General features: G+C 49.9%; 1 protein-coding gene across 4 annotated transcripts in view; it reads left to right on the top strand.

Moving 5' to 3' along the window:
* The window catches only part of EGFR (epidermal growth factor receptor), a 204,364-nt gene extending 188,324 nt beyond the window's left edge, over window positions 1–16,040 (top strand). For all 4 annotated transcript variants that reach the window (XM_026501600.4, XM_026501605.4, XM_048212969.2 and 1 more), the window contains 8 exons: window positions 3,288–3,443; window positions 4,356–4,431; window positions 8,255–8,401; window positions 9,863–9,960; window positions 11,174–11,341; window positions 11,722–11,769; window positions 12,449–12,551; window positions 13,264–16,040. In XM_026501600.4, the coding sequence (XP_026357385.2) occupies window positions 3,288–3,443; window positions 4,356–4,431; window positions 8,255–8,401; window positions 9,863–9,960; window positions 11,174–11,341; window positions 11,722–11,769; window positions 12,449–12,551; window positions 13,264–13,622 (1,155 nt within the window). In that variant the 3' untranslated portion in view covers window positions 13,623–16,040. The remainder of the gene's footprint in view (window positions 1–3,287; window positions 3,444–4,355; window positions 4,432–8,254; window positions 8,402–9,862; window positions 9,961–11,173; window positions 11,342–11,721; window positions 11,770–12,448; window positions 12,552–13,263) is intronic.
* The last annotated feature ends 652 nt before the right edge of the window (window positions 16,041–16,692 follow it).

The following is a 16,692-nucleotide window of genomic DNA, read 5'->3' as shown; positions in this document are numbered from 1 at the left end:
GCTGCAGCCCTCCGGAAAGCAGAGTCTGTAAATGTCAAACCCAACCACCCCCAGTCCTTTCTTCTTCCGTAGGTGTTGTGCCAGAAACATCCTTTTTACTCTCCGTGTGAGGCATATCTCTGTGCTTCTCTTTTGTGCTCTGAGGTTCCAGGCTGGCTCTTCAGACTCCCTTCTAACCCTGGTGTTTCCAAATTCATCCTAGCTGCCCTGTAGTAATTAACAAAAATAAATACGTTGATTTAAATTAAAGGAGGATCTCGGAGGGGACTCAGGAAGTGAGCTTCCCAAGCGGCCCCACTGAGGCTGGGGCTGATGCTGCTTCCTGTGGTGTCTCTGTGTGGATGGACTCTTATCAGGACTCTTATCTTTGCTGACTGCTTAAAATATAACTTCGCTGGGCACCGAGATGGCCTTTTAAACCGCCTCCATAGTGTGGGACAGAGACTGATGAATAGAGTTTTATCTGAGTTCAAACGAACCTAATCTGGCCGTCCCCAAACCATCTCTGACTTGAGCCCCTCTGGCTGGTTTGCTCCAGAAGACGCAGACAGCTCTTTCCCAAGCCTTCCCTGAAGACTGAGATTCTCAGAAAATGTCCCAGTTCATTGACGTTCTTCTGGTCCTTTACAGACCCGAGGGGTGGAGGTGGAGCTCAGGTCAATGTATTGGGTTCACGCAACGTTGTGGACTTCCTCCCGGGCACAGAGCCAAGGTGCTGGGCTGCTGGGGTTTTTGTTTATTTGGAGTTTCTCCGACATCTCAAGCAGCCTCTGAGCCAGCAGGCAAGTTCCATGCAGAGGGCCCAGCAGGGAATTAGGACGGGGTCCCAATGGTGGTCAGCACTTGGTCTGACTGGCCTCTGGACCCACTGGGGCGGCTCTCAAGGGGGTCATGGGGGCCCCGGCACTCCGCCGCAGAGGAGGCTTCTTGCTGGAAACACCGGCGCATCATCAGTGCTCCAAACTGATGGCTGCTGTTATCTGTCCTTCATTTTGTCATTCATTCATTTTTCAACAAACTTTTGTGAAAAGGAGTCCAGCGTACAGACTGTGGGGCATTTAAAGAGGCAGGATGAAAAGTTGGATGTGGTAGCTAAACGAAGCTGGAAATTCCCTCTGCAGTCCCCGTGGTGGGTCTCGGGAGCTCAGAAAACACACCTTGGAAATAAAGCAAGAGGGATGGGTTAAGATGGACTGGTTCTTGTGTGCGAGGCACTGATGTGCAGTGTTACGATACGACTGTGACAAAGAGAAAACAGGGGTAAGAGAGAGGGCGAGAGAGAGAGGGAAGGGGAGAGAACAAGTGAGCTAATACAGCCTGGAACGCAGATGTTGGGCCTAACCGGGTGAGAGGCCAAGCACAGTTAACCCTTCTTGAACGGGTAAGAGTCACACCATGTTGACTAAATAGAGGCTGACTCCTTTATAAGACAGGAGGACTGAGCAGGGTCCCAGGAACCGCAGGAGAAATGGAGGCTGGTGAATGGAGCGCCCTGTGACGGGGTCGTGGGGAGAGGTGACAGGGAGTATTCCCTCAGTCCTGTGTTGGGAGGAGTTTCCTCGGCTTCTGTTCCTTCCGTCTCGTTCCCCACATGCCATTCCTAAATAATAATCCCTGATTCGGAAGTGCCCTGCCAGAGAGAACCTGCTAGTTTCCTCTTGAGTAGACAGGAGCCCCGTGAACCTTATTTTGCTGCGTCTGAGAAATCTTAGGACAGGAGCACTTAAATCCAACAGTGTCTTCAACATTTGGGAACTTTCTAGATAACACAAGGGAGAAGGGAGACATGGGAATTAATCATCTTTTTCCAAAGAAAGAAAAAGAACGCCCTCAGAAATAGCCCTCAGAGGCTAATTCCTGGTAGCACCTTCCTAAGATTCTGGCTTCCGTGGTGGTTGGTTCTGTGCTAAAAAGAACAATTTTTCATTTCACTTCACTAAGAATTTTCACCTAATGTCTATGCAAAAGGAAGCACAGAATTTGCCAGAAAACTGGGGACTCCATCCTTAGTGGCAGGTTCTCCCTGCAGTTGCCCGCGCAGGGAGATCCCACCGCGGCCACGGGAAAGCTGGAGACCAAAGCCCGTGCGTGAGGCCCGTTTGCATTTCGTGCTCTTCAGCAAGCCTTTCTGTACCTGTCTGTGCTGGAGCGCTCCTGAGCATCAGCTGTAAAGGAGGGTGGAGACGGGGGCACTCCCCCGGCTGCACAGAGAGAGGCACATTGGTAAGTGGGAGAGAATGTGGCACAAACAACATGAGATGTCTGCGGAACTTCGCGGCGACTCCCGCTCGCCCTTCTGTCCCTGCGCAGACGATGAGCTGCAGAGCTCATGTCAACAGGTCGGAGCTGGGGAGGCTCCCAGGAGCTTGGCTGAGCTGGGCAGGCATGGAGCAAGGAGTAGAGGCTGGAAGTGCCCCCTTCCCCCACCCCCGCCAGCAGGAAGTGCTCGTGACAGTCGCCAAGAAAGCTGCGGGCAAGGACTGGGTTGAGGAGGACTATTTCCGGGAGTTCACGCGTCAGGCACTGTGCTAGGTCCTGCCCAAGTAGTCTGTCTGTCTCTTAGCCGTGATTCTGACGGCAGCAGAGTTAGGGAGGCAGAGTTGGGGGGGCGGGGGGGGGGGCAAATGCCACATGTAAAAGCAAATTCAATGTCCGTGTGATTTCACTTAAAAAAACGAGGAGATAAAACTGGAAAAACAGTCTTGTCCATCGGTAACGACTCACGGCAGGTATTCCAGGAAAGCATGAGGGGAGTGTGGCTTCACGACACTGAGAAGCATGGCTCTGCTCCAGCCTGGTGAGCGCCTTACCTTCCCCGCTTTACTAGTCAGCTGCGCACAGGGAAGGTGAGCCCGGCAGGTGGCACGGTTGCCAAGCCGCAGACCAGCTGCCCGCCAGGTCTCAGCCGAACAGCGGAGCTCTTGACGGTCGCTGCCCTCGAATACTGGGTTCATCTGGGTTTAAAACTGGAGTCACTAGATGGAGAAAAGTTAGCAAATCAGCTGCTCATTAGATCTTCATTCATTTGTCTTTTCATCTATTCAGTTGATAGTTTGCAAGGCGCACGTCACTGTGTCCACCAGGGGAAGCACACAGAGGTGCAAGCACAGTCCCTGCCGTGGAAAGCTCCGGGTCTGGTGTGAACATGACCTCAGAGCCCTGTGCACAGGCAGGAGCCAGCTTTCCACAGAGGAGCACTTTGCCGTCTCTGCTTGCTCCCAGCTCTGCGCTCTCCAGGGCAGTGTGCTGAGCAATGACTTCCCTCCCTGCATCACCCCACGTTTCAGGGCATGAACTACCTGGAAGACCGGCGCTTGGTGCACCGTGACCTGGCAGCCAGAAATGTCCTGGTGAAGACCCCACAGCACGTCAAGATCACAGATTTTGGGCTGGCCAAACTGCTTGGTGCTGAGGAGAAAGAATACCACGCAGAAGGAGGCAAAGTAAGAAGCTGGCTTGTAGATCAGCGACCATTTTCTCGCCAGCAGACTGACCGATGTAGGGGCGTTCTCAGAACGTTCTGGGTGAGACCACAGCCGCCGTTGCTGACCCCGGGGTCTAGCCAGGGTCTTCTCCCGGCAGCACAGACCAGAGGAGCTGCTTTGAGAGCAGGATTTGCTGGGAGAGTGAGAATCGATGTTTCTGTCATGTCCAGAGGCCAAACCCAATAAACACAAGCTCAGCTCCATCCTCGGGTGACCATTAGCCAAGGTTAGGTCTCAACCCCCCACCCCCTTCAGAAGAGCAGCTGGGAAATGTCACAGTTCATTTGTTGGCACGTGGCTACTGGGGACATCTCAGAAAGAGGGAGAACTCCCCGTGCCGTTCCTAGAGCTCCCGAGGGTCTCGGTGGCTCTTGGAGGGTTGGCGCCCTCCTCCCAGACGGGCGTGGGGATCCTCCAGGGACTGTCCCCCAGCACTGGGGGTGCACATCCCCGTTAGGCCCTCCAGTAGCTCTCAATCCATTGTATCCCCCTTAAGTTTCACTCTGACCTGTGTGGCTTCAAGCAGCTGGCCTCTGCCAGCACCCATAAACATGGGTACCTAGAACCACAGTGCCCCACCAGGACCCCCGGGCCCCAGCATGCACACCCAGTTCACCAGAGCAGCCCACGGACCAAAGGTCCTCAGCCGAGGCCTCCATGAAACCACACCTGGGGCCTAACAAAACAGCTGTTTTCTAGCAGATTAGAACTTGCTCCTCCTGCTGGGAGGGAGCAGGTCCTGGGGTATCGGGGCGGGGTGCCCTGGCTTTCCCACGTTTGTCACTTGTAATTTGTTTCAACGTGATTTAATTTTTTGCAACAGAGGGAAGCTAATGGTTATCTTATTACTTCCTCTCTCATCATTCCAAGGTACCTATCAAGTGGATGGCCTTGGAGTCAATTTTACACCGAATTTATACCCACCAAAGTGATGTGTGGAGCTATGGTGAGTCAAATCTTGACCCTCATGAATGCGCACTGCCCCAAGCCGGCGTGTATTGTTTGTTGATGTGTGCTGTCCTCCGGATACTTCCTTCCAAGACAGTGACTAATAATAGCTTAGTAGGTGCTGTCTGTTCTACTAAGAAAACATGACAAAGGAAATGGAGTCTGACTAGCATACTAGACGTCACTGGAGATACCGGTGAACTTGTCAAGAAGGGGTAATGGAGGGAAAGACAGCTTGGACTTAGGAAATGCCTGGACCTCTGACATCAGACCAAACTTGACCTCGTGCCATGGATTTGAAGTGAACCAAAGGGAGATGACAAATGGGGTTTTCTGGGTAGAGACATGAGGTTTTGTGATGGACTAACTCAGTGGCCATTGTTTCATGCAGTGAATGGTAGTCTTTGTGTATCAGAGAGAGAGGCTGGGCAAGAGTGCACTGTGAGGACCTGTCTGCGGGGAGGAAATCAGCAAGGGAAATGGAGGTTGCTTGCAGCTCTAGTGAGGACCTCTCATCAGGACTGATTCGCTGTCTCCCCGTCCAAATCCCGCCGTGGCCCCGCGCAGGCCCGTGCACTTCCTCTCAAGCACGCCTTTCCCGTTCTTGCCTCATTGCCTCTGCACAAAGGATGTCTCGAGCCCACAAGGGCCTCACCACGTAAGAAAGTGTCACTAACACACTTTGACTGGCTGCTGTGCTAGGCACGTGCGCCCGTTCACATGCAGTCCTCCCAAGTCCAGCAGCCTGCCGAACAGCTCATCGATACATGTGTCTGGGATTATCTGTCTTTTCCCACGACTAAAGCAATGGGGTTGGGGGGGCCACCCCACCTCCATAGAAATGGGTGTTTGGGGAGAGCAGTATTGAAGCAAATTTCCAAGAGGAATTTAGTTATTATCACAGAAACAAATCATTCATGGTATCATCCACCTAGTTTTTTCCCATCGCATTAAGTTCCTGATATTCTAAATGTATTTTGATTTCACGGCTCTTTGTCTCTTCCACTAGGATGCAGGCTTTACAAAGACAGAGAGCTTTCTGAGCAGACAAGTGAATGTTTACATGTACCTGTGAGGTGCAGTCAATGAACTAGATAAGGAAATAAAGCTATTTTGATGCCTTGTTATTTTAGTCATTTTCGAGATGTGTCTGCTCCGCAAGAGGGATAGGAGGAGTTGCTTCTTTTCCCACTGCTGAGCCCCATCCAAAGGCATCTCTGTTGTCAACTCCCCCCTCGGGCTCCTGATGGGTCTTCTCTCTCCCTGTTCTGCACACATTCATCTATTCTCCAGACAACAGACAAAAATATTTTTAAACTATCGCGGACTTTTAAATCTCTGCTGAACAGGCTTCTTTGGTTTTCCACGTACGTTCCAAACAAAACCTGAGCTCCTATGGGTCTGGCTCCTCCTGCCGGTCCAGAATCACATGGCCGTGCTTCCCTCCGTGCCCTCTGTGCAGCTGTGGTCATGGCCCACTAACAGTCCCGCTGGTCCACACTTGCTGAAGAAGTGAACCTCCCTGACATTCCCTGACTTAACGCCCTTGACTGATTACAAGCAGCATCAGATCACCGCAGTGGTCATGTGTTTCCTTTCAGTGGAAATCGTATTGTCAGGGACTATAATCTGCTGTCCTTGGCAGTAACTAGAATTGTTAAACCCCACACCTGAAGTTCTTGTTTAAAGAACTGGGGTGCCTGGGTGGCGCAGTCGTTAAGCGTCTGCCTTTGGCTCAGGGCGTGATCCCAGCGTTCTGGGATGAAGCCCCACGTCACGCTCTTCCGCTGGGAGCCTGCTTCTTCCTCTCCCACTCCCCCTGCTTGTGTTCCCTCTCTCGCTGGCTGTCTCTCTCTGTCAAATAAATAAATAAAATCTTTAAAAAAAAAAATCCTGTTGGGAAACCTGGGGGGCTCAACTTGTTAAGCATCTGCCTTTGGCTCAGGTGATGATCTCAGGGTCCTGGGATTGAGTCCTGCATCAGGAATCCCTGCTCAGCGGGGAGTCTGCTTCTCGCTCTGCCTGCCCCTCCCCCACTGCTTGTGCTCTCTGTCATATAAGTAAACAAATTTTTAATTCATTCATTCACTCATTCATTAAAATAAAATAAAAAACAAATCCTGTTGGGGCGCCTGTGTGGCTCAGTCAGTTGCAGTGTTCGGCTCTCGATTTCGGCTCAGGTCATGATCTCAGGGTTGTGAGATCGAGCCCCTTGTCTGCTGAGAGATTCTCTCTCCGCCTCCCTCTGACCCTCCCCCTGCTCGCTTGTGCGTGCTCGCTCGCTCTCTCTCTCAAATAAATAAATAAATAAATAAATATCTTTAAAAAACAAATCCTATTGCTCCACTCTCTAGTCTCCAGTCAAGAGAAAATTTTTTAATAAATGAGGAACCTGTGTGTTCCACTTACGAGTTGAAAAGAGAGAGAATTCATACCACGTTCCAGGCCCTCTCAAAAGCCACAACCAGGTACGCACCCTACTTTCTCTTTTACCATTTGTTCCAAAACCTGAAAAGCTTGCCTTCGCACAGAAATTCATTGTGCGTGTTCAAACATAGTGTTTAATCGTGGTTAGAGGAGGGAGACTTGACTTCATGGATCTGGAAATGAGATTTTATTTCTTCATCATGTCTGTATCGACACTGTGGTGAGGAAGGACGGAAGAATCTGCTTTCCTGCTCTAGACCACTACTGTCCTTCGTTTTCAGTCTTGCGTGCTCTGTATTCAGGTGGTTCAGCCCTGGGGTGGCCTCTGGATAATCCAAGCAGACCTGTGGGAAATGGATCATCAGACCAACTGGAGATCAGGAAACTGCCAGGATCCTGGCTCTGATTCTCCCCTGTGCAAGTCTGGGGACCGGCTCAGTCCCACTGGAGTCACCTCTACAGTCACCCCAGGGCACCTTCCCTGTGCAGGTTTCTAGAGCAGAGAATCCCATCAAGGGAGGCACAGAGATGGAAGGATCATCAGAACTCAGGGATGCTCTGGAAAAACACCAATTCTAAAACTACTGCTTTGATTTTGTTTTTTCTTAAGTCATGATGACTGATTGATTTTTGAAATAAAAGGTGTGGGGTTTTTACATTTATTAAAAAGAACGTAGGGTTTTTTGCTTCCCAATTTTTTTTTAAAGGATAATCTACCTTCATCCAATCATATCATGGCTCTTGTGTTTTTTTTGTTTGTTTGGTTTTGGTTTTTTTAGATTTTATTTATTTATTTGACAGAGAGACAGCCAGCGAGAGAGGGAACACAAGCAGGGGGAGTGGGAGAGGAAGAAGCAGGCTCCCAGCGGAGGAGCCTGATGTGGGGCTCGATCCCATAACGCCGGGATCACGCCCTGAGCCGAAGGCAGACGCTTAAGGACTGCGCCACCCAGGCGCCCCTGGTTCCCAGTTTTTATTATAATGTTAAAATGTGTGGTGTGTAACCTTGTCTGCTGTCTCCATCTTCCATAGATACAAGTCGCGTAGGGCAGATGCCTGAGTGTGTAATTCCTGCCCCATTGCATAATAGCCCTTAGATCATTACAGTAGTTGAGTTGTCATTGTTGCTGTTACTAAAGTTTTACCGTTTATCGGCCACTTGCTATTTGCCTGGCATTGTCTGAACAGTTCAGTTGCATTATCTTATTGGATCTGCACAACTGTCCCACAGGACAGATACTGTCATCACCCCACTTTACAGAAAGATACACTGAGGCTTCTGCCCAAAGCCACAGAAACATAGGTTTTTAAAGATGAGAAACGTTTAAATGGTGATTAAAGACAAGGTGTCGTGATTATTATCAACTCATAAAGCAACTACTTCATCCTCTCAGGAGTCACTGTTTGGGAGTTGATGACCTTTGGGTCCAAGCCTTATGACGGTATCCCCGCAAGTGAGATCTCAACCATCCTGGAGAAAGGAGAGCGCCTCCCACAGCCGCCCATATGCACCATCGATGTCTACATGATCATGGTCAAGTGTGAGTGACTGCTGTGGCCATCCACGTGGGCTTACCCGGACGTTGGCACTCAGAGTGCCTGGCCGTGCCTAGAAAGGTGTTGCTGTCCTTAGCCAAAAGTTTGAGACCTTTGATTCCCTGAAGAAACGTTGTCACATTCTTTACAGCCGGCCCCGGGGTCCGGAAATGTCTGTAAATACCCTCTCCCAGCATTCTTCAGGAAGCACTTGCTTGACCCATTGAGCACTGTGACCTGGCATGTGCCCATGTTTGCAAGCAAATAAATAAAATCAAATTCCTCCATAAACCATTACACCAAAATATTCTATTTTCTGAGTTGCTTAATGAAAACGGCACTGCGCATTTCAGTGCCTGTTACCAGAGAGACTGAATGTTTTTAAATGCCTAACAATGAGTAAGCACATGAGGCTGATAGAATCAACATTTCTGCCTTGCCTTAAGCCTTTCAAATAATAGATCTAGTGAGGTCTTTTGCAGCGTAGCAAGTAAACATTTTAATCTAAATAAGAGTGTGTAACTTGGTCGGTGCATAACCCACCAGAAGGTCAAGTTCAGCAGGCTCTGAAGAGAACATTCCACGTGTGATGAGCACTTACCCAAGAAGGTAGCACAGGGAATATGAAGGGGCCAAGTTGATGTAAATATGAATCCCTTTCTGAACGTTAGATCACGGAGTTAACCTACTTTAACATCCCTGCTTTGGACGGAGGAAGCTGGATCCAGAGAGGTTCCATGATTCGTCTAAGGTCACATAGCAGTCTGCCCTAAAATAGCTTGACATCCTGCCGATAAAAAATAGATGTGAACCCTCAAGAGAGACAAGGATTTCCAGCTGACCACTGTCCCTCCAGCGTGTTTCATGCAGACTGAGATCATTGTGTAATCAGATGTGCTGGCGAGGTGAACAAGTGTGCTAGGGAAGGCACTGAACACCCCCTCACTTGCGTGCTTGGTGACTGAGGGTGTAAGACAATGAAAGCATCAGGGTGTGGAGTTCCCAAACCCCGAGACTCTTAAAGAAAGTCCCTAACTTTCCCTAAATTGAATCTAGTTTCCAGCTTGCAAGACTGCTAAGCAAGTGTAGATGAAAATGGATGCCCGTGAGGACGTGGCCAGAGAGCCTGGACGGCCGGGGCTCCCTACAGTCTAGCAGTTCACAAAGAGTGATGCATCAAGGCTGCCGGGTCCCTTAAGGTGATAATGCAGAACTCCGGCCCTGGGAAGAGTAGGCACAGAAAATTAGACGGTTACTGTCATTCTGATTCAAGTATTTTATGTCATCATGGTCTTCCGACTGTGGTCAGCACTGGTGTGCCAAGACAAAAAGCCTATCACAAAGATTCGGTTTCGGCATCACTTGCTTGCCTAAAAGGATCTCACCATAAATGCTTTCTGGAAGCAATGCCGTCTTTATCATTTCTTTCAGGGTCTAATTGTGCTGTTTCCTCATTCCTTCTCTAGGCTGGATGATAGATGCGGACAGTCGCCCAAAATTCCGTGAATTGATCATTGAGTTCTCCAAAATGGCCCGTGACCCCCAGCGCTACCTTGTCATCCAGGTACCGGATCACCGTCTCTGAGCTTCCGCTGGGAGAGGTCCCTCTGCGGAGCGTCCAGTGTCACTGCTCTGTTGTGGGCCGGTTCAATTTCCCTGGGTCCCAGGTCCCGTCCTCACACCCTCAAGGCCTGAGAGCCAGCCTTGGTTAGGGCACAGGCCACACCGTGAACCGAGTGGAGGTCATTTGTGGTGCCAGCACCCCCCCAGCTCCATGTGCCACCCCCACCGGACTGCACTCTGACAAATTCAGTTCCATGTGTCACGTTCATATTCCAGTTCGCAGAGCCTCCATCTGCTCCGTCAGATGGAGAAGCAGGGCTTTGGTGGCAGCAAATCTGACTTCAAATCCCTGAGTCTCCGCTTACCACTTTAGGTCAACAAAACCAAACTCACAGGGCTGTTTAATGAAGTCAGTGAAATAACGTATGCAGAAAGAATTTGCATACAGCACCTGAAGATTTTGCTTAGCAATTCCGCTGTGTGTGTTGGGGGTGGGGGGAAGCGGGCTTCCGTACACCTCCCAGGAGGAAATTCCCTGACACCCTCTGGGGGGCTCTCCCCAGATCTCCATGTCTTCACCAACATGGAAGCTCTATGAACCCAGTCCTTGTGGGGTTTTATGGAGTCTTCATTAAATAGGCATTATTGATTAAATTAATGGCCAAATGGTGATTCCCCCTCCAGCGCCTCCCACATTCCAGGACATCAGGGGTGTGACTGAAAGCTCCAATCCCCTCTTCGCTGGTTGGTTCCCCTGGCAACCATTCCCCTCCTTAGCTGTGGTCCTAAAGCCACTCATCAACATAACAAGGACACCTTTGCCACTCTCACCATTTCAGAGATTCCTAGGGTTTAAGAGGTCCGTGCCAGGAATAGGGACCAATGTCTCCCTGTAAACTCTAAGATGGCACACCTAACTGCATAGTACACACTCGATAGATACCGCTCCTGCACCCCTTTCTTCTTCCTCTTAAGCTGTTTCTGTTTCATTTAGGGGCTTTTAAACATCAAAGAATTTTTATGTTTTAACGTCAAGTGGGGGGAGGGAAGGAAGCAGCTACACTTCTGAGAACTGGGGTGATTTATTATAACCAAACTGCCGAGCAAAGAGGCATCTGCCAAGAAGTGGGACAGCCCCTGTCTGGTCCTTACCCCCTATCCGGGCCTTACCACCTGTCTGGGCCTTACCACCTGTCTCAAAATCTCTGCACCAGGGAGACGAGAGGATGCATTTGCCAAGCCCTACAGACTCCAACTTTTACCGCGCCCTGATGGACGAAGAGGACATGGAGGACGTCGTGGACGCCGACGAGTACCTCATCCCCCAACAGGGCTTCTTCCACAGTCCCTCCACATCCCGGACCCCCCTCCTGAGTTCCCTGGTACGGAATGTCGCTCCTTCTCAAGCTCTGTGTCTGCTGGTTTGAATGAATCGTTCAGAGAACATGAGACCCGTGTAGTAGAACTCACATAGAGACAAAGAAGTAGATGTTAACGAGATGGGCAAGCCAAAGTCAGAGTGACTCCATCCGGTGTATCAGTGAGCTGTTTGACGGCATTGCAATAACTGGATCATAATCTTTTTAGGTCTACTAGGGACCAGAATTAAGTCAGAACTAAACCTAGTTTTCTAAAGCTGGTGGGTCAAGGCAAAATTAAGTAACTTTAATTATATCCACTCCCCGAGATCCCACCTCCTGGGTTCAGTGGGCACGGGCGAGAATATGCAAGTGTGCCCTCAACAACGTCGATTCTTTTCCAGAGTGCCACCAGCAACAATTCCGCCGTGGCTTGCATTGACAGAAATGGGGTACGTATGAACACCAGTAAACCCGAATTAAATAACAGCTCTGTATCATGGCTCTATCGCACATAGAAAATGCCCATCTTACCCCAACCGGTCTTGATTCTCCTTCCTTTCTTCTCCGTATGGTCTCCCTGACCCCTGCCCTAAGGCCAGCAGTTAGCTGTCCCTTACCGCGATGCTGTTCAGAACGGGGTTTGCGGACCAACAACACCAGCATCACCTGGCAGATTGTTACAAATGCAAACGGCCAGGCCTCCGACCCAGACCCACTGAAGTAGGACAGCGAGGGGCAGAGCCCGGCCATCGGGCTTGAGCCAGCCTTCCAGGTGATGCTGATGCTTGGTAGGAAGGCTTGATCTAGACCCGTACAATACAGAAGCCACCGGCCTCGTGCGTCTCCTTCAGTTTGCACTGGTGACCATATTGAAAAGCACGGATGTTAGAACATTTCTGTCATTGCCGAAAGCCGTGCTGCACACTGACCAGGTCCTTGCCACTGGTCCTGAGGTCTGTGGGCCAGCAGCATGGGCACCACCCGGGGGCTTGTTGGAAATGCAGACGCTGAGGCGCTTTCTTGGACCGTACAGACTCTGCAATCTAACAAAATCTCAGGTGATCTGTATGCACTTTGAAGTCTGAGCAGCACTGACCGGAGTCACCTTGCCTTATGTCCTCCCCTCAGAGCTGTCCCCTCAAAGAAGACAGCCTCCTGCAACGGTACAGCTCGGACCCCACTGGCACCTTGACCGAGGACAACATAGATGACACCTTCCTCCCAGCACCTGGTGAGTGGCTTCCCCTGGACAAGGTCACTGTCCTTGGCCTCGCCGTCCCACAGGGCCAGCCTCCATCCCCTGGTGCCCGGGCTGCTTGCTTGCGTCAAGCCAGTCCAGAAGTGGAGAGTGGCGATTTGCAGACACGGTGTAGGGAGTAAGAGCAGAGAACTGCAGAACGACTGAGTGTGCATGCAGGTCTTTGTGTTGAACTCAAGTCATGTCTGGCCGGGAGGTGTGTTTTTAGCATCAGTTTGCAGATTTTCTAGAATTTGAAGCAAACATCAAAGATTGTGTGTGTGTGTGTGTGTGTGTGTGTGAATGATTGTGTCAGCGCATGTGTGACCGTGTATGGATGAGTGTGTCTGTGTGCACACATGTGTGTGACAGATTCGATCCGGGCTCCATTCCCAGCATGTGAAACACGTATTTTCCTGATCTCAGCTTTATTGCCAGGTGCTTCATACCCATGTGCACACATGCATCTCAAGGCAGGCTGTCCTCCCGCGGACTTTAAATTGGCAGAGATAAATGTGCCCGTTGCTTTGAGAATTATAGAAAAGAACCCAGTGTATCTTGCAGCAACAGCAGGACACTCATCTTCCCAGCAGCCCTGCCCTCAGCGGCCTTGTGGAGGAGTATCGGCAGGGTCGGTGTCCAGTGGGGTCCCGCTTGGGCTGATGCTGGGCTGATTACGTCACCTGTGATTTCTTTCCTATTTCAGAATACATAAACCAGTCCGTTCCCAAAAGGCCTGCGGGTTCTGTCCAGAACCCCGTCTATCACAATCAGCCTCTAAATCCAGCTCCTGGCAGAGACCCTCACTACCAGAATCCCCACAGCAACGCAGTGGGCAACCCCGAGTATCTCAACACACACCCTACCTGCGTCAGCAGTGTGCTCGACGGCCCCGGCCTCTGGGCCCAGAAAGGCAACCACCAGATCAGCCTGGACAACCCGGACTACCAGCAGGACTTCTTTCCCAAGGAAGCCAAGTCAAACGGCATCTTTAAGGGCCCCGCCGCTGAAAATGCAGACTACCTGAGGGTAGCGCCCCCAAGCAGTGAGTTTATTGGAGCATGACCATGGAGCACAGCATGGGCCATGAGTCTCGGATGTGTCAGCCCCTGGGACCAAGCCACGGCAGCTGCCCACATTAACTCTTGGACCCATGGACTGGTTTGGCCGTATTTGCTCTGAGGGACCCATCTTTCACCCAGGAAGTGCCCCTACTTGGATGCACTGTGGGAAGTTGCTGGGACATTCCTTTGTCTTCAAACTGTGAGGCCTCCACGAAAAGGCACCCAGCAAGAATATTGTCTCTTCGGGCAGAAGTTCACCTTTCGATGAGGTATATTTGATATAAAAAAAAACCCGCGTACGGAGTTTTATTGCTTGGGGACCCTTGGGGTTTTTAATTGTCATTATTGATTTTATTTCTCGTGGGCTTTTCCAATGAGGAGGAAGCTTGCTTATAGCACTTGCTGCACTGAATGGATCCAGGCCCAACTGTGACCAAGAAGCAAGGGTCAGAGTCTTCCAGCTAACGTTCGATTCTACTGACTCTGCTCCAAGGTTCGTCCACCACAAGACAATTAAAAAACCTAGAAGTACTCTGTGTCCTACGCAGGACTGATGGGTACTGTAGCAGATCATAGCAGGTACAAGAGGATAAGCCACTTCCAGCCCTCCCTGAGCACAAAAGAAATGGAGGGGGTAGAATTCTTCAGACTTCTTTTTATATAAGTTTCTTCATGGTACTTACTCTCCAACGGTTGACCAGTGTTTTCTAGTTATAAGTATTGGACTTACTTGTTTATTTTCCATTCCACTGCTTTGAAACTCAGTATGCTTTCCCCGTCAGTAAGAGGAGACGGTACATCAGACAGTAACCTGGACCAGCTCGGGTTTGATCAGCACGCAGACCATTAGCCTTTAATCAAGATGGAACGGTGATGCAAGCGTTCGCACAAGAACGCGGCTCCCAGATTGGAGTCTCAGAGGAAATACATCAGGTCCTCTGGGGCTGGGGATCCGGCACATATTGGACAGCGCAGAAACGAGAAGTTGCGCCTGCAGCTCGTCTAAGCCTCCCACCCCGCCCCCCACTTATTTACGGGAGATAATTTTCTTTTTATTTTACTTTAAGAGTTTTTTACTCAAAGGGTACTTTTTTCCCCTCTCTGGTAAGCTGCCCCCCAAGCCCCTCCTTGCCCTTTGTGAATGAAAGGATCCAGGCCCTTGGGCCACCACGCAGGAACAGGAACCACAGCCCTAGGCCCTGAGGGCACATTTGACAGGGGGAAGTAAAGATAACACTATGCATGGGGGAATTACAGAGGTAAATAGGAAATCAGAGTTTGAAATCGATGATAATGCCCTAACAACGTCTACAGGTAGTTTTTTGAAAGAAAGCAAATTCCCTTTTAAGACAATTTTCCAATCATTGGAAGGTCCCGCTAATTTTAGGACCCCAAGTGTTTTTCCACCTTGTGCGCCCTTGCAGCCTGACCGGTTCATGGCAGTCCTTTGTACACAGGTGTTAAATACTCTTACCATATCCAGTCTTTCAAGGAGAAAACGTCTCAGACAGTATCTTCGGCCTACAGGGACGTGTTCAGCCACACACCCGTATGAGATTTTCCTTTTGCTGTTAAAGTATTGACTCGCAGATCAGGGCCCTCCAATTTTGTTACCAATATATTGACTTTGTCCCAATGGAAATATAAACTCTATTCAATTCAGTTCCACTGTGTTTTCAGATACTCTTAAGCCCCTATACCAGCCCAGCATAAACTCTAAAGATACAAAAATAAATAAAACATAATCCCCAATTCCAAGAAATTCACAATTTAGCAAAAGGAATTGACTGGACTCATAAATAGATGCCCTAAGAGAATACGACAGATGTGAGGTGAGACAGGTCGGCCAAGCACGGACAGCCCCGGGCAGGGAAGAGTGGGTCCCGCCTGGGGACCTGGAACGCTCACAGGGAGTGAGTGGTGGAGTTGGGCCAAAGCAGGACTGGGGTCTTAGCCACGAGGGAAATGGAAGTGTGTTCCCAGCACATGAAACCTCCACCGAGAAATCTTCTGTCGGAGGAACTGCTCCCAAGTGGGGGAAAGGCTGCGTCCGTGCGTCCTAACTAGCTGTCCCTTCCAGCCTGGGAACCGGCTTACAGCGTTCCCCCATGCCAGACGTGTGGTGTCCTCACTGGGGAGCTGAAAATAATTAGTGAAAAGATTAAACATTTCTAAGACTCTAAAATTTTATGCCATTGTCAGTAAGCCACTTTCGTTATTTATTCACCTCAGAACATAAATATTTTAGTCAGACGTTTATTTGGCCCTGGAAATGCACATTTTGTTACCAGTTATTCATCAAGAAGCAAATGATTGGTGAGGGAGAGCAACTGTATCTCAGTCCAACTGTAGCAGTTAAATCCTAGTATTTTTGTAATTTGCAATATTTTACTATAACATAATAAAACAGCAAAAACTATTCAAGCTTTTTCTCCTTCGTATTTCAGTTTCCTGCATAAAATCGAGTTGCTAAGTTCTCTGGATTTTTAAAACTGTTTCCCACAATGTCCTCACCATGGCTGTCCAGGGAGGTGCAGAGGGGGCTTGGAGATGCCTCAGAGCCCAAGTCAGGGACCCCCCCATCACTGCAGGCAGATGAGGAGAGGGGCCCCCCAGACTGGCACCCATGTTTCCATCTCATGGCCCTGCTTGGCCAGAGTTCAAAGCTTACACTCCATCTCTTCCGTTCCTCCTTGTTGACGCCAGGTCCTAAGACCCTAAAGAGAGCCTGTTCCTTCCTCGCTCAGTTCCTGGATACTTTTCCCATGGCCCCACCTCAGATCCGGCCCTTGGAAACAGGTCAGGGGAAAGTAAGGGTTGGAAGCTAACGCTTACCGTGGCCGGCGTCCTGACGCACATCTCCTATAAACTCTAAGTTATAGAGTCCCTGCAGTCATACCCTACGAGTAACATTCCGTCACCTCATGAAGTAAAAAAGGTGAATCTTCCAAATTCTAGACGTGCCAAGTCCCAGTCGTCACTGGTTTTATTAAAACGAGCAGTGCTGTGGGGGCTTCATATTGTATCCCAGCTGATCACAAGTCTTAGATATTTGTTGGAAGTTCTTAATT

Source organism: Ursus arctos, unplaced genomic scaffold, assembly GCF_023065955.2.
Source record: "Ursus arctos isolate Adak ecotype North America unplaced genomic scaffold, UrsArc2.0 scaffold_3, whole genome shotgun sequence".
In the NCBI taxonomy this organism is placed as follows: domain Eukaryota; kingdom Metazoa; phylum Chordata; class Mammalia; order Carnivora; family Ursidae; genus Ursus; species Ursus arctos.
The sequence above is the reverse complement of the archived record's forward strand: the minus strand, read 5'-3'. Positions and strand labels throughout refer to the sequence as shown.